General features: G+C 41.6%; 1 protein-coding gene across 1 annotated transcript in view; it reads right to left on the bottom strand.

The window, feature by feature from the left end:
* The window catches only part of znf800b (zinc finger protein 800b), a 38,264-nt gene extending 17,510 nt beyond the window's left edge, over window positions 1–20,754 (bottom strand). Inside the window, 3 exon segments of the mRNA XM_034112342.2 lie at window positions 3,496–3,610; window positions 14,167–14,232; window positions 20,467–20,754. Of these exon segments, the coding sequence (XP_033968233.1) occupies window positions 3,496–3,610; window positions 14,167–14,232; window positions 20,467–20,513 (228 nt within the window). The 5' untranslated portion in view covers window positions 20,514–20,754.
* Between the last annotated feature and the right edge of the window lie 1,023 nt (window positions 20,755–21,777).

Raw genomic sequence — 21,777 nt, 5'->3', positions numbered from 1 at the left:
CACATAAACCATGAGAGGTATGAATAAAAAGAAGCATTTGAATTGTACGCATAATTTTAGCTTCTTTTTTTTAATGAAGAAACAAGGAAACGCAAATGTTAAAAGTATAGAGCAGCCAGTGGCCGTTTCTCAATCTCGAGGATTCTGGCTTCCAAGCCAATATTTCAAGGATGCTACATCGAGTGCCGCCGAAGTACTGTTCCAATGTCCAGCATACTTGGAATTCCACCGAGGCCACGTCCTTGGTTTGGGGGTAATTTCGAGGCTGCACATGGGTAGACTTCGCGTCCTTACAATCCCCACAATGCTTTGCGCACGGACCAATTTCAAAAACCCTTGGGGAGAATGGCTGACCCGACGCAGCACACATTTAAATGTAAGTGTGTAGTGGCGTAGAACATGTGTTGGTAAATATGTTACTTTGTTACATTTGTTATCATCAAAAATGTGTTCCGTGAAAGTAAAGCAAGTTCATAATTAGATAGACATCGTGAGGTATTTATTTTCGGTACAGTTTATGTTGAAAACGTTAGAGAGAGTGGCACACTTGTTAGCCTGTTCCATTCTTCTTTGTTTTCCGAAGCCGTGGCTTGGAAGCATACTTGCTTCATTTCGGAAGTACGCGACTACCAAGCCAGCATCCTCGAGATTGAGAAACACTCAGTGTGTTGCTCAGTGTCTTGGGGCCTAATCTGGGCCACAGTGAAAGCGAGATAAGGCGCCAAAGTTTGAAATGTTCAAATTCAATATATAGAGACCACCAGTCCAGCTCAAACGCCTAAAACAAACACACACACAGAAAATCTAATAAGTGGAAGTTGATCCTAAATAAATAAATACGGGCATAAATCCAAGAGAGGAAACAGTGCCCATCGTGAATAAAATGTGTCACCACCCCATGCTAGAAAATCCATATTGTCGGGCAGAATGAGTGTGTGTGAGTGTGTGTGAGTGTGTGTCACGTCTCCTGAGATTTTGTAAGGGGGCATTAACCTTGTCGCACAGAGCCACCCTTCAGCAGATAAGTGACTACACATCAACCCTTCAGTTTGAGGACATACATCTGTGTGTGTGTGTGTGTGTGTGTGTGTGTGTGTGTGTGTGTGTGTGTGTGTGGTGTGTGTGTGTGTGTGTGTGTGTGTGTGTGTGTGTGTGTGTGTGTGTGTGTGTGTGTGTCTGTGTTACTTGACACTACCTTTCTCTCTAAGTCCCAAATCTTTGTTCTCCTCTCCCACCCACCAATTTATCCTAATTTTCTCGCAGTGTCTGTTTCTCTCACTCCTGGCGTCCCCGCTGCCCTTGAACAGGATAAATGACTTCACTACCGCACATTGACACAGGGCAAGTGGGCCAATCACACACACACACATACAGACACACACACCACACACACACACACACACACACACACACACACACACACACACACACACACACACACACACACCACACACACACACACACACACACACACACACACACACACACACACACACACACACACACACACACACACACAGTTAGTAATATTCATTTGTCAATCAATCCATTGCTCGTGCATCATTGTTATGTATCACTAAGTGCTGATTGGAGTGGGCGGACTAGCCATGGAGAACAACAGAATTAAATAGACCTCGACTTAACAGGTTGGATTAAAATCATAATGATAAAAATTACATTATGATATGACCTCGTAATTTATTTTGTTCATTAAAAGAGCAACTAGCGTCTCTGAGGAGCTTCCTGGAATACGACCATGTGAATGCATCTCCCTCAGGGACTTTCATCGTGGTGCCTGGTGTTGGAGCTCAGGCGGCCTGTCCCTGCGGTCGGTAAAGGCTATGAATAAAGTTGTGAACAAATAAAGGAACAAACATGCAGACACACAGGGGAGTGTTGTGTTGTTCTGAGCAGCTATCACCTTGAGTATAAAGCCAGGTTTCATATGATTATAGGAGGACATTGTCTTTTAATTTGACATGTATTAAAGGTCCTCCATTATACTGTTTTTCATCAATATATTATAGGTCTCAGATATATACAAAACATGTCTCTTGCCCCTTTCACACCAACGCGGTTCCAGGGCCGGTTCGGAGCTAGAGCCTGAAAAGCAGCGGTTTGTCCTGTTCACACCGCAGCGGAGCCGGCTCTAAGCTCCGAAAACCAAAAATAACCGCATCCATCACGCTAACGTCGGAGGTGAGGGCAGGGGCGGGATCAACCTGAGCAATAAGAGATTATGGCGAGTACGGAAAATGAAAGTTGTAACAAGCAGTAGCGCTGAGCAAAGTGACTAGAATGCAACCACACACTAACCAGGCTTAGTGTTTATTTGTACCTTACTTTGACCATCTGTTCGCTGTCATTGATCAGTGTGGAGAGCAGGCAGGCGTTTTGTTTTGTATTATATGTTTTTGGTGCTATCCTGGGGGGAAAGTGCCCCAGTTCTGATTGGCTGGGCGAAATGCAAACCACGCCCCGTAAAACTCTGAAAAGTTTTGTATTTGTTTGCTGATTGGCTAATGGTTACACAAAACATCGTTATGACATCATAAAGTGGCCAAAAGTTTTTTATAGAAATGGATCAGGACAAAAAGAGAGAATCTTTTTTCCGGAAACTTTCAGAATCTCTTCACACAGAGGGGACACATGTTGATGTAGAAGAGACATGGAGAAGAGGGGACACATGTTGATGTAGAAGAGACCTGGAGAAGAGGGGACACATGTTGATGTGGAAGAGACATGAAGAAGAGGGGACACATGTTGATGTAGAAGAGACATGGAGAAGAGGGGACACATGTTGATGTAGAAGAGACATGGAGAAGAGGGGACACATGTTGATGTAGGAGAGACATGAAGAAGAGGGGACACATGTTGATGTAGAAGAGACATGGAGAAGAGGGGACACATGTTGATGTAGAGGAGACATGAAGAAGAGGGGACACATGTTGATGTAGAGGAGACATGAAGAAGAGGGGACACATGTTGATGTGGAAGAGACATGAAAAAGAGGGGACACATGTTGATGTAGAGGAGACATGAAGAAGAGGGGACACATGTTGATGTAGAAGAGACATGAAGAAGAGGGGACACATGTTGATGTAGAAGAGACATGAAGAAGAGGGGACACATGTTGATGTAGAAAAGACATGAAGAAGAGGGGACACATGTTGATGTAGAAGAGACATGGAGAAGAGGGGACACATGTTGATGTAGAAGAGACATGAAGAAGAGGGGACACATGTTGATGTAGAAGAGACATGAAGAAGAGGGGACACATGTTGATGGAGAAGAGACATGAAGAAGAGGGGACACATGTTGATGTAGAAGAGACATGAAGAAGAGGGGACACATGTTGATGTAGAAGAGACATAAATACGTGGATTTGACATAATAGGTGACCTTTAAATAAATGAAGTGTCAATCTGACAATGAGGGGGTGGGACTGGAGAGTCACATCGAGGCATTGTTGTTGTTGTTGTTGTTTTTCAGTACCTCCAGTCTGCGGAGACAGTGGGAGCTCTTCCTCCTCGTCGACCTCTGGACCTTCACCATGGCGCCGAGAGGGGCCTCCTGCACCACAGGGTCACTGCCAGCAGCCTCCGGCGATCTGCAACAACACCGCACATGAGCCAGGGAACACACACAGCCATCACATTACACTACACATGTATAATGTGTACGTCCGTACGTGAGCTTCCTTTGATTCAATATAAATACATGAATGAAACAATGACACACGAGGCGTGTCATGTCTCATCTTTACTCTCTCTGTGAAACACAATCTACCTGCTTCACGCTGACAATCAAACACTTAAGGACAAGAGGGAAATATTTCAATATTTGAAACCATATTGTAAGATTGCAATGGAAATGCTAATAGACATGTGTTAATCCTCTAAACAGCAGTAACTACGTACATTTACTCAAGTACAATTTTGAGGTAAATGTTATGCTACTTTATACTTCACTGTTAAGAGAATTTTATTTTAACAAATAACTAATTAAATAACTATAGTTACCAGTTTAATTTTTGTTATGTTTTAGATTCAGAACAATGATCAGTTTAAATAATATGATCAATTGTTAGAGATTAAACTTCCGAAAGTAGTTCAAATCACCAAATAACAGTAAAGTATGCGCGTGTTAATTAGGGACGCTCCGATCGCCATGTTTGGGGCCGATCGCCGGAATCAGTATCGGCCCGATGGATCGAGTGGGCGGGGCCTATGGAGATCTTCCATTTAAAGTGATGTTTACAACTCAGTTAATGTGAGGATGTTCATACACACTTGGTAAGATGTGTGTGTGTGAAAGAAGACCACAAAAAACAGCAGTGACTGCTCTCAGCTGTTTAACACTTAAAGACCTAGACACCATCACCAGTTGTAGGTTGTCTGAAGTGCAGTGTTACTATGAAAATTCACTAGAATGCAGGAATTGAGAGAAAAAATCTCAACATTTTTCATGCTGCAGAAAACACGCAATAAGAGCTCTGTAAGTGCACTGCTTAGAGACCAGCATGCTGCTCGCTGCTTCTAAATATAAATCTGAATAGAATATTTTAAAAGGTCAGAGTAATAGTTTCAAACAATGCTAATTTGGCTGCTTGCCATATTGGTGGCAGCAGGACAATTAAACCAATGATAGCAGCAGCAGCAGAGTCAGTGTGAGGCACGCCATCCCTGTGTGCATTTCAGATGAGCTCTAGCCTTCCTTAAATAAACATTCATGCTAATGGCTATGGGGGTTTTCCCAGAGGACCTTACAGCACAGGGAACACTGCATAGGTACAGTATGTGGATCTGCATATAAAAAAATCATACCACGTATACTTCATTCGTATAAGTAATGTTGTAGTAAATGGTAAATGGACTGTACTTATATAGCACTTTATCCAGTCTTTAAGACCCCTCAAAGCGCTTTACATACTACATGTCGTTCACCCATTCACACCCATTCATACAGAGCAGTGTATATTACTCTAGGAACTAACACGCATACACATTCACACACCGTTGGCCATGCCATCAGGAGCAACTCAGGGTTAAGTATCTTGCCCAAGGATACATCGACATGTTGACTGCATGGGCTGGGATCGAACCCACAACCTTCTGGTGGAAAGACGACCGCACTCCCTCGCAGCCGTAGTCTACATACACATTAATGAAGTACACAAATAACTTCTACTGTAGTTAAAAAGAAAATAAGAAAAATGTCCTGAGTCAGTATCAACGTATATCCTATATTTCTGGTCATTTCTGTGGTATATAACTTACTTTTGGGATATAAGAGAACTTAAGGGTGGATATTCAAACCACTTTTCATCCGTTGCACCCCCTCCTGGGAAATAAATAGACATCCCTGGGATAAATGAAGTCTTTATACAAAAATCTGTCCCTGAGCCCCTACTAATTAAGCTTATGTTAATCACTATTAATAATAATCCTAGCCCGCAACCAAAAAAAAGTATGTTGCTGCCCTCTAGTGGCCGCTTAAGATAAAGCAGCTTGGTCCAACTCAGCCACCTGCACCTGACATCATAAGTGCAAATAATAATAAGTATAGCCATTGAGATATGGACAGTTTTTGTCAGTGGAGAATTCTACCTCTATAATAAGAGGAATATGAAGCTGCACTGATCTTCAAAAACATCGTCTCTACGTCTGGGGCTGCCGATATGGAATCTGTAGTAAATACAAAAATAATCATTGTGCCTTACTACTGTGGGACAATTAAAATGACTACTTAATGGCACAATCTGAGAGAAATCACATGGTTTAAGATACTTCACTGAAAAGCTTGTGTCTACAGTGCGGTCACATGACAGCCCTAAGTGATAAGCGTGGTGGGAACGTCACATGCTTTCATGACACAGCCAATGTCATATTCACAGCACCGGCACATCCCCACCTGGGTATATGTGTAGTTCCACCTGATCTCCAGCAGAGGGAGACAAAGCGTGAACTTTAAAATGTTTTTTTTTTAAGTTTTGCAGTCTGCTGATGTATGAGTAAAGGGGGACACGGTGAGGGGGACACAGTGAAGGGGCCACAGAGGGGTTGCCCCAACGTATGTCTTAATAAAAAAGAATGTGATTTTGCTTTATTGCATGATAATGGAAAGAGTCCTGCCGGGTAATTAAAGCAGCCGAAGCACAGGGGAGCAGGTTAGCTGATTACATTTCAAAACAACAACTACACAATTGCCTTGTGACAGGAAATTGAATACTTTAGAGATAACAGCTGTGTGAATCATGTTTTCTCACACGGGTATGGACGTATCACTTATAACAAGACAAATTGAAGTATAGAATTTAAAAATACATGTTGCACCTGTGTTTTGTAGGCACTAATTCAGGACGCTACTATGGATTTCACATCAATATTAGTCAAGTTGTTTGTGAAGTTCAACAGAAATAGCTCATGTCTAGTGTTTCCATATCATTTGTAGGTCAGAGTGCAACGTGAGCTTTAGGTTATTACTGAGACAAGTCATTAGCAAGTGTTATTGACACAACAAAGACAAATTATTGTGAAATTGGAGCGATAGATTTTCCCAGATTGCGGTCAATGAAATTGGAGGACACAATATAATAAACAAATAGACAAGATGAAAGATTGTTCATGGTGATGTGTCTGTTTTAATCAGATCTGTGTGGACAAGTCAAGGGTTTGATCAAACTACAAAGCGGACAGTAAAACATTCAATAATCTGCGTGAGGTCATGAGGATGAACTAATAATGAACTTTGCAATAAGATAAGATAGGACTTTATTTATGCTGAAGGAAATTGTTGTGCCAGAGTAACACAAATAAACACAGAAGCACCATAATAATAAAACTGTACACTGACAGTGTGGTTAAAAGGGCAATTCAATAACTACAGGAAACAGAGATGGTCACATCATTAAATGAACATTATTTAGTATTTAGTAGTGCAAAAAAAACGTAGTGGTCGTTACGTAATTGCAAGTTATTTATCGAACATTATAGATAATAATAATAATAATACAAATATTGACAAGACAGCTGCTTGTGAGAGGCTACACCCAATTATAGCTGAGCCTCAAATGAAGGGCAGCAGACAAGGGAATGTCCAAAACAAATACAACTCTAAACGTATCTCACACTGGTAGATGACACACTTCATATATCTGACACCTACTGTGACACCGCAAAACCACAGTTGCACCAAATTCTGAGTGAGAGGAGAGGAGAGGAGAGGCGCTGCAGGTGGACTCTGATTTAGGGACTTCATTCCTGAGCGCTTTGAGCTCAGGAATGCCTTTCTGAGCTTTAACTGTCATGAGTTTATTTAAACGGAACCATTAGATACAAACACGGTATATTCTGGCCAGATTGAGAGCAGGGATATTAATGCATTACGCACCGTTCCAGGTTCCATTTCAATCAGGGGTGTCAAACTCAATTTCATCACGGGCCACATCAGCATTATGGCTGCACTCAAAGGGCCGGTTGTAACTTTAAGACTATATTCACATACATATATAAATATTTTATATATATAAAATAATGTATAATGTAATGTATGTATGTATTATTACTTTATTGCATTGGATTATTATCGGATAGGGTAATAACTTCATGAATAACTACGTCTGAAAGAAGAAGTCTAGGGCAAATAAGTGCAAGTCTCTTCAGTGAGAATGTCACACAATTATTTTAAAAGAAAAGCCAAATTCTGAAAAAAAGTCAAAATTAAAAATAAAGTAACATTTTGAAAAAAGTCAAATGTAAGATGCATTGTGGGACATGTAGTTTATGGACATGGTGCATCTGTAAATCGGCATGTAACCGTATAATAAACATATCACATTCTTTCAGAGCTCTTGCGGGCCACATGAAATGATGTCGCGGGCCGGATTTGGCCCCCGGGCCTTGACTTTGACACCCCTAAATGAGAAATTAGGGACTTGGACAGGAAAGTCTGTCTACCTTACCGACTACTGAGGTCTGGGGAAAACGAATTCAAAGATTCTACTTCTTTATCTTGTGAAAATAAAGTTAATTTGTGTCGGTAGTATACTGAAACGGTGTGTAGATGCATCTAGTTCAGGTGAAGCTCTACATTATCTGTGAGTGTGAGTTAAATGAACTCTTCTGTGTGTCGTTTCCCATACATTGATTTATTTGTGGCGTGCCAACATTTTGTCTACTGTTTTTATTTTGGTGGTCTAATGGACAGTGAGGTGGGCTGATGATCGGAAGGTTGCGAGTTCAAATCCTGCCTGGAACACCACTACGAGTGTGCCCTTGAGTCAGCCCTCAGTTACTCCAGGGAGAATGTGGTGCTGTCAGAGTTTCCGTTAGAATATTTTTTTTTCGTTAAAGTTTAAATCTTCCGGACAAATGAGAAAAGTGCCGGTCAAAGGTATTTTTTGTTATTTATTGAGCTTTAAAACAAATTGATACGATTCGATATTAAACACACTAACTATAGTAGATTAACTAAATTATTCAAAAGTGTCAGTATCCGTCTCGTGCAGCTCGCGGATCCAGAGTGACCCGACAGTCCAACTAAACATATCTATAACTAGTTACGGTAGTTTGAGAGGTAATTAAAATAGCTACGTGTGATATTCTAACCTGAAGTGTGTGTTTTGTCAGACTCGCGTTTATGTCCATATCGATCAGATCCAGCTAGTTCTAGCTAATGATATGACTACCTGCTTATTAAAAGACGCCTAAACAATAAGCGTCGCTATGCAACCGGGTGAGGCCGCAAAGTATAGCGCAGCATTATGCCTTTGTTTACATCCCCACCCGAACCCCGAGGCATTACCAACAGATCAACGCACAATCAACCCATCCAGGACATCTCTTTCTCCACATTAAGTGTTAGACATTAGAGTTGACTATTCTTGTCTGTCACATACTCTTCTGTCTGTCTCATAAGTGGCGCAACTGATGCGGTATTGCGCTAAGGGGAAATCATTTTGACCGGAGAGATCTAGATTTGCCGGTCTTCAGCATATTTTACCGGTCATAGTCCGGTAATTACCGGCTAACGGGAACTCTGGGTGCTGTGCCCCCACACATAGAATCTAATTCTGTGGGAAACACTGATCTGTGAGGCCTTTTGATGGCCTGTTGATGGTGTTTTCATTGTTTAGAAAATGCAAGCCAGGATACAATCCAACACATGAGAAAAAGCAGCAAATTCCATTTTTTACCGTCTATCATTTCTTCAATGAGTCGAATGATGCAAGAACAATCTCATTGTCTATCTTAAACATCTCTGTAACTTTGTGACCAACCACTCGTACACATGTGTCGATAATTGCCTGATGAATGTCACCTGTTCATGAGTATACATGAGTTGTAGAGATGTGATCCTAATCAGACATGTATCCACTTAAAAGCGAAAAGGAAGAAGCGCCACACTGCGGAGCTTCAAGCACTGCCGTCAGAAATCAGCAGACGAAAAGCATCACAAATTCAGCAGTTGGAGAAGTCATGTTGACCGATCACTGTGCTGTGTTTTGTGAATAGTAGTACAGCTGCCAACAACGTGTCATCAGAGCAACGCTTTACAGGCCTTTTGACAATCATGGAAAAATACTAGAGAGGAGAATAGAATCGCCTAAACGAGGCGATGTACACCGTGGAGTGCAACAGAGGATCGTACCGAGTGACCCACAGAAAGAACCTGAACGAGTGCAAGTTGCTGTGCCAAAATTATATATACAATAAAACAAGATACAAATAAAATCTAAACAACATCTCAGAATATTTTAAACAGGACATATACAGTATACTTCATCAAAACTACGTCGACGGACACGGGCAAACGCATTAGCCCAAAACAATTCCCTAAAAAGAAACACGCTGCCGTTTCAAAAACAATGCATATAAAAAACACCAATATGCCAAAACACGTGCAAATTAAGAAAGTTCTTCGACGACTTGATGAAACAACAACGTGTTCTGGAACCGTTGCAAAAAAAAAAAAAACGATGCAATAAACTCAAAACACAACGGGGACTCACAGAAACGCTGTCACTCGGCTTATTTGAACAATGTCACAGATATTGCTGCAGATCTGCTGTAAGCTAGCTAGCTAACGGAGCTAACCTCATCACTTCAAATATACTGACAAAACACCTTCAATTATGAAACAGACAACTTTGTCAAACTTCATAATCCCCGAATGTCAACAAGCGCTCCGGTCCCGGCTGTGTGCGTCACACATCAGTTCAGGGTGACTTTGTACGAGCAGAGTGACACAAGTTTACAAGCAAAAAAGTCACTTTACAGCCCTCATGTACATCCACATTGCCATTTTGAGAAGATGGTAATCAACTGCTCAGGTTGTCCTGGGACTCTGTTATCTGAGCGAACCGCGGCACAGTGAAGGCTGCAAACCCGAGACTAACAGCAGCCTCATTAATTTGATGAGAAGCGTTTCGTAAAAAAGACCCCACTGTGGACGACTGTCTGAGAACACTTCCAAAGAGGCTCTCCGCACGACAAAGGGTTTTTAAAACAAACACATCTATAGCCACACAAACGCGCCAATAATACACTCGCGCACTAACACGAGGGACTCTCCCGTTACCGTGGCAACAGACAGAAGTGCTCGTGAAGTAGTGACTCCAGTTCTGACGGAGGTAATGAGATTGAAGGTGTCCTGCGCTCTCGGGGAGGATTTGAGGATGGTTGGCGTCCGTGGTCCGACCCCGTCGCCCGCACTCCACTTCCTGCTCGTGCACGCTTTGTTGTTATTCTTTAGAAATGAAATCCCAATATACCAAAGTCTTCTCAGCCCCTTGATACATCAATTAAATTCAGCTCCAAGCTTCGTTTGGGTGTTAATGTTTTGGGTAAGCAGTAATCATTGATGTCCTGACCTTTGATTTCAACAACTGCTCGTAGCAACTGAGCAAACAACATTGCTCTGGATACCCAAAGCAGGGTAAATGAAAATGACTCCCTCTTCGACACAAGCTCTCAAAAAAATGAAATGAGAACCACTACAGATTTGCAAAAGGCCTTTCTTTTCTTCCTTCTCGTAGTTCTTGAAAGACAATTGTAATTGTAATGAGCCTCTAGTGTCTGAGGCACTTTGGAGAAAATATATGAGACTGACAATCCTAAGAACTAACGGCTAACACTCTGAAATATATGGCATTATCTTCTCCTCTGCTACACATTATCAACTTGCCTCTAACCCAGGGGTGTCAAACTCAAGGCCAAATCCGGCCCACGACTTCATGTTATGTGGCCCGCAAGAGCTTTCAAAGAATATAATATGTTTATTATACGGTTACTTGTCACTTTACAGAAGCAGGTTGCCAATAAACAACATGTCCCACAATGCATCTCCTTTTGTGACATGCGCACTGAAGAGACTTGCAATTATTTGCCCTGGACTTTCGCCTTCAGACGTAGTTAATTATGAAGTTATTACCCTATCCGATACTAATCCAATGCAGAGGCAATAATGTCATATAATACATTATTTTATAAATTTATATCGTCTTAAAGTTACAACCGGCCCTTTGAGTGCAACCATAATGCAAATGTGGCCCGCGATGAAATTGAGTTTGACACCCCTGATCTAAACCGATCATTTCCAAATGTAAAACTTGGTCCTGACACATTAAAAAGTACACGTCTCCATACTAACCCTCCGGGGAAATGCTGTGATCCTTTGCTACATGTTTCACAAATACTAATATCTTCTTCTCTTTTATAAGAAAATATGTTTAATTTTCATCTCCGATTAAGTGCTTTCCTTTTGGGAATGTCCCTTATTGTAGGGGACGAATCTGTTCGCCCCTACAGAGGCCACAAACCAGTGTTTCCGCCAGGGGGGGGCGTCTTGACGGCCTTATTCAGCTCGGAACGCCCTGAACTCGAGCCGAGGGCGTCCAACATCCCCGCCATCGGCCTCTTCTCAGCTTTTCATATCTTGGACCGTCTGCCACGGGGCAACGCGGAACGTGTGCGATGTGTACGCGACGAGCGGTGGAGCGTGCGCGTTAACTGCGAGCGCCGGAGCCTCGCAGCGGCGAAACTGAGGCTCCGTGGTATACTGCGGTAAACGGAGCCGGCTCTTCTTCTCAGTGAGCCGAGCCAAATAATCCGGCTCACTGAAAAGAGCCGTAAGTCCCATCACTGACGTAAAGAGATGTGTGACCTGCTCCATCGAAATCAGTCGCATTGACCCGAAGACACATTTTGAGTTGTATGCCCTGTTGGAAAGAGGAGATTCCTAGCTTTCTAATGATATCAGGATTGTTGTTGTACTCCAAATATTAAGCGAAATATGTCACATTATATAACGACTGTCACCGAGTCATCATTTTGAGAAAAAGGCCTTTAAAGTTTCCTCTTCTCTGGAACCCATCGATCTGATTGGTTATTAGCAAATGATCAAAATATTACGGAGGGAAGATATTTTCGTTTGGATTACTGGTCTGGGGGAAGCTCGCGAGTGTGTGTGTTTGTGTATTTTGCGTTTGTGTGTATTGTGTTTGTCTCCCGGGGAAAACCCTCACGAGAAACACCGGCTGTTGTTTTTCCCGCTGTGACGTCAAGTTACTCCGTTCTCCGCTTGTAATTATGCCGAAGCTTCAAAGCTGTATTTATCATCTGAATTTGCCGAAACAATAATATAATAATATTCTGAAAGCCAAGACTTTGTTTAGTTGAAATCAAACAAAACACCCGAACCCCGAAAAACTATTTACGCAAATCCACGTTTATTTTGGAATGAGCCGTTGCGACTTCCGACTGATTTCGATAGAGCGGGTCACATATTGTCTATATGGGACGGCTCAATTCAAAATGCGAGTCGCGTGACGTTATGACTTGCTCTCGGGGTGGACGCCCTCTCAGCCCTGGTCTGGCGGAAACGCTGCAACAAACGGATAATTCTATGTGCGGAAAGAGTCAGACTTTCTTTCCAGTGAGCCGTCTACCTCGTAGTAAAAGCAGCCTGTCATGTTTAGTCGTGAAAGTGTGTGCAAGTGTATCTTAGGATTTTACATTCATGTTCTATATAATATTGAACAATCAAATAATATTTGTTATTCTGAAATGTTGTTTGTTAGTGGAAATGTGTATTTCCACATGTATATATATATTAAAAAAAATCTTTTTTTCTTTTTAATGCCATTTTATTTCTATTTTTGAAATAATAATAATAATATATTTTATTTATAAGCGCACTTTTCATTTGCGTAAACAAAACTCAAAGTGCTACAAAATTAAAAATTAAAAAGGGTGAAACAAAACAACAAAAACAATAAAAAAACAATTAAAACAACATAATAAAAGCTGTGACATTCATGCCCGCATGGCATAATGTGGGGGATTTAAAAATCTAGTTAAAGACTATTCTAAAAAGATGCTTTTTTAGGCCTTTTTTGAAAGCCTCCACAGTCTGTGGTGTCCTCAGCTGGTTTGGGAGGGCAATATATTGGACTGTTTATTTATGTGTCTTAAACGCAAAAAATTCCCAAATTGGGATCAATAAAGTACCTATCTATCTATCTATCTATCTATCTATCTATGCTATGAATGCCTACATGGTACGTAATATATATGCATTTATGTGTGTGTGTGTGTGTGTGTGTGTGTGTGTGTGTGTGTGTGTGTGTGTGTGTGTGTGTGTGTGTGTGTGTGTGTGTGTGTGTGTGTGTGTGTGTGTGTGTGTGTGTGTGTGTGTGTGTGTTGTTCAAGAGGAGATGTGTGTATCCTGCAATCACCACTGCCTTCTCGTAGTTATTTCCGATGGCTGTGTGGAGGCGGAGGACTTCCTCCTAATGGACGGACGCCACTCACTGACATGATGCCGACTGCAGGCAGACAGACGCACCAGTGACACCAGCTGACCACCACACGGGCTGGGAAATGCTGTCGGGCACTGACCGAGATCCCATGTGCAATAAAACATGCCTTTGTTTTACCACAGTGGCAAAGGGAAACACGTGCGAGACGGCACTTGGAAACGTTTAATAACATGCTTCACTCAGCTGACTGATGTAAAAATAAATGAACTAATAACCTTTGAAGAATAATTGTCTGACCTTACTGCTTTAATGTCCTTTGTGACAACGATCAAGAACAAACAGGTCATCTCCCATACAAACACACGCCAGTTGTAAATGATGTATCCTGCGTGGGAATATCGCACCTCTGTATGAGGAAACCTCCGGAACATTCATCAATCCGGCAAACAATCCTCTCTCTGCGCAGAATTCTTTGCAAATGAGGAAAAACAAACATATATTATTCAAACACTAACCACAATTATACAAACACGCACTGCTCTCCCAAACAGCACATTTCAGTGCGGACACAAAGAACATTTCTCAACAACAGAACCATATGCTGTTTCCAAGGTCTGCAATAAGCGCCACTTGTTTTTCCGTGATCACTTTCACCGCCCAATCAAAACAAACATCTCCGCGGCAGGACAGCTGGTACCCAGACAGTTGGATTTCGCTAAATTAGCTGTTGAATCTTTTAAACCAGATACGCAAGGAAACTTCAGCGCAGTACGTTGTTTCGAAGTCAGGATTTAAAGCAGGCACAAAGCCCATTGGAGCGTCGTAAAAAAGAAAAAAAGAAGCATGCGGCAGCAGCAGAGGGAAAGGACACGGATTTCAATATAGATGTGGGAAATGCATAATGGCCATGTTCAGGCCAGGTGTGGACGGAAATTATCTTTGAAATCGAGCCAATAAAATCACATGTGAATGTATAGATATATGCGTCGTATATGGTGAGAAGGGACTGCCAGAGCACTTCCTGGGTCATCCAAGGGTACTGGTTTCAGACTGTTCTTATACCAAGAAGTCGGCGCTATGTCACAAAGGGCAGACGGTAGGCCTTTGTTGACACGTGAAGCTGAGCTGGAAAGTCAATGCTCACCTTCACCACTAACACAACTGTTTAGTTTTGACACAGTAAACCGTGCAAGTGTATGGCTGCAGCTTCCTGGTGTGTGGATAATAAGACTCTGTCGTGGACTCAGTTATTGACTGGCTGACACTGATTTTCTGGGTGGATTACACTCGTGTCCGGCTCTCCGTTTGCCTTACTAGTTGCTGGTTATACGACCGGCAGATTATTGGGTTTGTCGACTGATTTAACTTTGTTCAAATAAGATGACTCGGTGACTGAACACATCATTAAACTGACTGAATCACACGGTGACATCGTTAAACCGTTGCAGTCAAAACCCAATGACAAGTACGGACGTTTTTTTTATCAGGGAGGACAGCCAGGGAGTCACGGCAGCTGTTGTATTCAAGTAAAAAACGATCTTCGCTCGCTTTAACCCACATTTGCACGAGTTGATGGGAGGACAGCTGAGATAGTCAAGAGAGTTGCAAATGGGATGAACGCTAACACTAAGGTATTTACTGTACGTAACAACTCATGTGGTGCATTTAGAATAATGCAAGCCACTTCAATCAACTTCAGGCCCATCTGTCGGTTTTATTTTAGTTCTGCATAACCCACTTTGTTAACTACACTCATGCCCCAGTTACCCATTCATATCTTCTCAAGGTTAAGCTGGCCATCTCTGTTGTGTCCAAATACGCATGGACTGTGATATTTAGAGGACGTCGTGCTTATGGCTCTGATCTGATATTCACTCGCTTTACACGTGTTCAGTAAACCATCTCTTCCTCGGAAATAACACTGAGCCGTCGTATCGTTTAATATAAAGTGCTAAATATGTCTCCGCTCAAACGATGATATTCTTAAACTGAAAGCTTTAGGTGGGAGAAGAAAAGGCCCAGTCCCCACTCATCAATCTCTGCCATCTACTCTACACACACGGCAAGTTTCTGACTGCTTATTGCACGGTTCGGTTGACCATAGACAGACAGTCATATCACATTTGACTAGGTGTCTCCAAGACAACACCGGCTCACAGGTGAAAACAAAACCAGCATCGCTGACACAACTTGTAACAGCAGCCACATTCAGGTTCAAAGTTGAACCTTAAATGATCAGAGATACAAACAGTCCATAGCAGCAGGGCTTTCTCGCTCAGTGCTTCTGAGTTGATCCTCTACCTCAGTGGACATCATTCTGGGATGCAGGTAACACTCACTAGTCCTTGATTTAGTTGTAACTGTAACTGCAGCTTCAAACTCAACACAGGTAAGACAAACAGTCATTTCAAATAAAGAAATGCAAAAATACCTTGGCTTAGCCACCAGGAAATGTTTAAACAGACAATAAAATACACATCTAAACTAAATCACTACTTTAACAGTATACGTGTTTGCTATATTCCCATATTTCTGCAGATGAACATATTCAAACATTTTAGTCATATTCTCCAAAAGAATGCTTTTTATGAAATGTTGTCATAAAAGCAATCAACTATTTTTCAAATCCAACTGTGAAAAAACACACAACATTGCTTTCTCTTACAGTTTAAACCGATACAAGATTGCAATGATGTGAATCTGCACAGACTATTTTGACAATCCACGGGCTTTCAGTCGTGTCAATAAGTTCCCTGAGCTCTGCTGGGTGGACCCGTGCGCAGTGCCCAAAAGCGCAACAGCAACAAACAAAACCTTGCTGGATATAAACGCCCTGCTCATGTCTATAGCAGAAACGCGTGGCGCGCCGTGGATCCAACAGAAACAATGCGAACGTGTATCCAGTGTCCAAAACACAACCAACCCGTATTCTCTTCGCTGTTAACAAAGCCTTTACGGTCACATCGTCACGATCCAGTGGGGAAACATGTACCCTCACACACGAGTGACTCCACAATAGCCACATGCACCGAGCACCATGAGGGAAGCACCGGACGGATATACTCCTCTCCGGCTGGCCTTTGAATCAGCGTAAACCAGTGTGTGTACGCATCCACTTACGCATCCCGGGCTGGGCGAAAGAAACCTAACCATCCCGAATAAACCGAGCGATCTTCCGTGTTGACACGCAATCCTGAGTCGGAGCACTACTCGAGAGTGGAAGCGCACGGCGATCGCTGCCGCCCGGGTCCCTGTCTATTGGTTCCCTTTCAGCTGGGGCAGCGTCAGCTCACACACAGTCTCCATTTGCAACTCCATCGCCCCCCATGGGCGTGCGAGGCCGCGGGCTGTGACGCAAATGGCACTGAGTGATTCGCAAATGACATATCTTCCTAATTCACTACCGTCGCCACAGGGACTAGTCCAATTCACGAGATATTACACACACACACACACACACATATCCCTCCGACGGTGGGTGACGAGTAAATAAAGGCGGATGAGCAGTTTGCTCTACGGGGATGCGATTGCATAACTCGGGAAACTTAATAAAAATGTGCACGGAGCGAGCGATGTGCAGTCTCCAAAGCTGATGTGCTGTTTCGGGTTGATCGTGATGGCCTGTGCCGTATCACTCTGCACACGATCAGTGCTCGACTTTTGGCCACAGGAGGAACCAAGCAGAGCGTACATACAGGGAACCGAGTGGCCTCGCTATGGTGGATGTGTGGTGGCCAAAGGACGCATGCACGTAGCTGACGGGGAGAGACAGGACAGCCGGAGTGGGACTTATAGGACCGCATTCACAGGCCATAAAGGGCCCGCATGAATACTATTGTGCTCTTTTATCCAAGAGTCCCCAACTATTTACAAAAGGTTGGCCAACACACACAAAAAAATATCGCGGCGAAATGGTGGCGGCGGTTACAGCAGCTGCTCTGCGCAAAGCAGCAGCACACTCATTGCGCCGCGCCGGACTTCCCCAGTTGTGTGCAAACTATGTGATTTGTCTGAAATACTTTTATGTGCATCTCATTCAGGCTGTCCTTGTCTGGTGAGCAGGGAACCAGAGCGCAGGGCAGTCGCCGTTCTCATGGCACGATTTGCATCGCCCCCATTATCCCCGAAAATCTCTTTTTACACGCTTATATTGTCAGCCTAAAAAACACAGTTTTGAACAACAATGGGACAGCTTGACTTGATCAAAGGAAAAGCCAAGTACAAAATGCACCTTTCACACCGTATAAGAGAGGCCCCTCGTAACGATTGCAGCATGGCAGGGGAGTGCGGCGTAAAAACGAGCTAACCCGAATAAAATACACACAAAGACAAGGTGCAATGCTTCCATAAATACGTTCATCGCCACTATGGTAACAACACTAAAACATCCGTCGTCATGTGGATAAGCATTAGGCCGGTGAGGATGGCATTATTATGTATGTAAAACGCTGCGTTGTGCGGCTCCGTGCCACCTTTTCCAAGAAGCAGCTTGGCGCACAGGACCGGAGACCCTTCCATCTTTGCGCGTCCTTCTATCGAGCGAAACCATGAACTATCTCACGTTTTGACGATTTACCATTGAATAAAACACATCCTACTAGCTGATTTCCTCTTTTAGGAGGTAAACGCTGCGTGTAGAGGCTGCTACAAGTCTCTGAAACTATTCCTCTCCCCGCCGCGGCCAGGCAGAAACAAGAGGGCGATGACGCCATTTTCTGCAAAAAACAACCATGCTCGGGAAGCCAAAGCGAAGGAGGTTTAACCCGCTCCGCAGCCCTCTTCCTCCGCTGAAACGCACTAAAAACAAGTCCTTACCTTGTCTAGGTTCGATGGGTGGTGTAATTGAGTGTTTGAGAGGGTAAAACTACGCGTTCGTAGCTACTTCGAGTCCGGAGATTGTTTATTTCGCCTCCCAGCGTCCCCGGTTCACTCTGAACAAGTTCCTCTGCGAGCCGCTGTCTTTGTGCACCCAGAGGAGCCTCTCAGTGTAAAAACCAGCCTCTGCGCAAAGGTGCAACCTCTACGTCCAATTTCAGCTTGAAATGTGGGAACTTTAGAGCAACATTGGCACAAAAAAGAACGATTTGACGTCTTTTGAATAAGAAAAGTTAGATTATGTTCCCGTTTTAAACCAAAGGCCACGGTTGTAACGCGCAACCTGTTTAGCTCTCCACGAGAGTCCACGACGCAAACGCCAAATATTACAGGGGTGGATACACCCTCTCAAAACTTAATAGGCTACAACAGATAAATGGCCCCATCATCAACTAAATACCAACTTCATTGTTTGGGTAACAACACGAATAAAGTCAATAATCTGAAGAAATGTGAGCCATTGATTCATTAAAATACACATTGTCCAAATTCAAATTTCTCCAAAAAGAGGATACACAAGTATGCTGCAGATACATTGAACACTGTTTGGTTTATTGTCCTACTATGAACCACATCTGACAATAGTATGTCCCTTGTTCAGCTAAGCATTAGGCTATACAGAATATTATATTTAACTTGTTCAACATCACTTTCTACACTTTGCCTAAGAGTACAAGGTGTAACCAAGTGCATGTATTCAAGTACTGTGTTGTATTTACACATGATGCTACTATGTACTTTTACTTCACTATTTTATATATATATATATATATTTTAAGCAGATATTGAACTTTTTACTCGACAACATGTATTTTACTATGTAGTTACTTTCCAGATGTATTTGCAGTTACATTATATTCAAATCGACACACATTATATTAGTATAGGTTAATCTACCCAGTAGTAAAGTAACTCAAATAAAAAAAAACACCAAGTGCAACGTTAAAGTGATGATCACAAAAATGCACCAATAAATTATTGTTCTTTTATTACATCTGGAGCTGGCCATTTTGCACAACAAGTACTTTTACTTATGGCACTTAAAGTATAGTATTTTAATGCAGGACTTGTAGTATTTCTTCTTTTACTTGAGTACTTATTCCAACTCTGGTATTAATGAAGTATCATTCATTTGGATGGGAATCCACTTAAGTCCCCTAACAACATAACTTCTCCCAGATTTACTAAAATGCTGATTCTAGTGTTTTCAGTCTCCTTTAAAAAAATCCGATCAGTGCTAATAGAGAGCACAGAAAGCCAATACTGAGTAAATCAATAGTTGACAGAAAAGACTAAGCCAACTGTGAATAGTGTTATTGTGACATTAGTATTATTCAGTATTTGATTTAATGCATATCACACGTTGAAGCAGTGTTAAGTAAGTGAATTCTAAAATGTAACGGCTAGCCATGCTGCTAACTAATGTACCAATGTAGATGTTAGCTAAGAAATAACGGTTTAGCCAAACTTAAAGTTCCCTTTATCTCACAACAACTGCTACTTAATCACAACTAACCAATGATACCAAACCATGAAAATACCCAAAGGTTTTATCATATTCTCAATTAATGTATTGATTGTCGCTTTAGCATTTTAGCTAGATTATGCTAATTCTTACCAAAACTAGCTAAATTAGCATAGATGCTTGATGCAGAAACGGCTAAAAACAAACGTATTGTCCTCGTTATTTTTTAAACTGAAGGGTGACACTGCTCTTCTGCGATTTTTCGATTTAAAATAACAATTATTTAAAATGTTATAATTTGTATTTTTTTACATTTATGGACAATAAAACCGTTTACAAGGAAATATAGACAGCACAGCCTTACCTTGGTCCCAGGCCATTGAACAAAAACGTGTGTATCATCCGGTTCATCACTTCAATGTCTAATAAAATATGAATACTATTCGAGTTATGTCAAATATAAATCACACATTGACTGAAAAACAACTTAAATATCCATTCACTAAGTAGAGTAAAGTTAACAAGCACTACAACAAGCTAAATATTAAGCTAAAGTTAGCTAGCTAGTGTATGTTATTCTATGTAGCCTAAAGTGTATAAGTTATGATTAATTAGGGGAAGCCGGTTAATTATCTTGTACAATTGTGTCTATCCTGGAGTTTGTCCCGTTTTAAAAGATAATAATATTCATATCAAAACATTCTACAATACATAAATAGAATACATGAAAATGGGTTGAAGTAAACTGACTAGAAAAGGCTGTGGTCAAACAATAAAGTTTATTAAACCTTTTAATGCATTAGTAGGCCTATTTTAGTTAAATGCTTTGTTACCATAGTTTTTTACAACTCATTTTTATATTTAAAACATCTCATCTCACAGGCTACTTTCCAAAAAATATAAAATAAGTTGTAACACAAGCACTAAAGATTTACTTCAGACGAGGGTATTAATTAAAACAGCACAATATACTAGTTTCATATAAATAATTGTACAGAGTAATACAAGATCAAGGTTGTTTTGTGGTCACTGCCGAGTCCCTAATGCTAAATAAGAAAAATGTATACTTTTTATGGTTGAGTGATAGAAAGCTGCTTTAACAAAGTAATAAAGCTCTATCATTAGGGGGCATACTCTGTATCATAGATTGAGAACACAACAAGTATGCTAATGGTGTAGTTAGTTTAGTTTTTAGTAATTAGAGGTATATCACATATTTGAAGTGTCGGGACATGTTGGAACTGTGAAAAAGATTATTTTAGCTGCCCAATAACAGAATTACCAAAGACATTTTCTATTTGGTTATTTCTTGTGTAAGGGAGTTTACAAAGGCAGGTCACCATAAATAAAATTGTACTTTTTATTCTTATATTCAGGTCTCCCTTGAAAAAGAGATCAATGATCTCAATGGGACCTGTTAAATAAAGGTTTGAAATTAAATGAAATAAAAAAAACACATTACTATTTCAATTGTTCATGAGAAAACAATGAGGTTTGCCTTCACTAACTGTACGGAGGCTCAGTCATTGGTACATGTTTATCTGTAAAGCCATGTTGGGTAAACTACCAACTTATATATGCTCTTTGATCTCACAGAGAGTGGCAAGTAGCTATTGTCTGAGATCCCAGGATGTGTTTTTATTGCAAGTGCTAGGACTGTTTTAGGTACAAAAGC

The sequence above is a fragment of the Pseudochaenichthys georgianus genome, chromosome 23 (genome assembly GCF_902827115.2).
Source record: "Pseudochaenichthys georgianus chromosome 23, fPseGeo1.2, whole genome shotgun sequence".
Taxonomy (NCBI): Eukaryota; Metazoa; Chordata; class Actinopteri; order Perciformes; family Channichthyidae; genus Pseudochaenichthys; species Pseudochaenichthys georgianus.
Note: the sequence above shows the minus strand (reverse complement) of the source record. Positions and strands in the feature narration are given on the sequence as shown.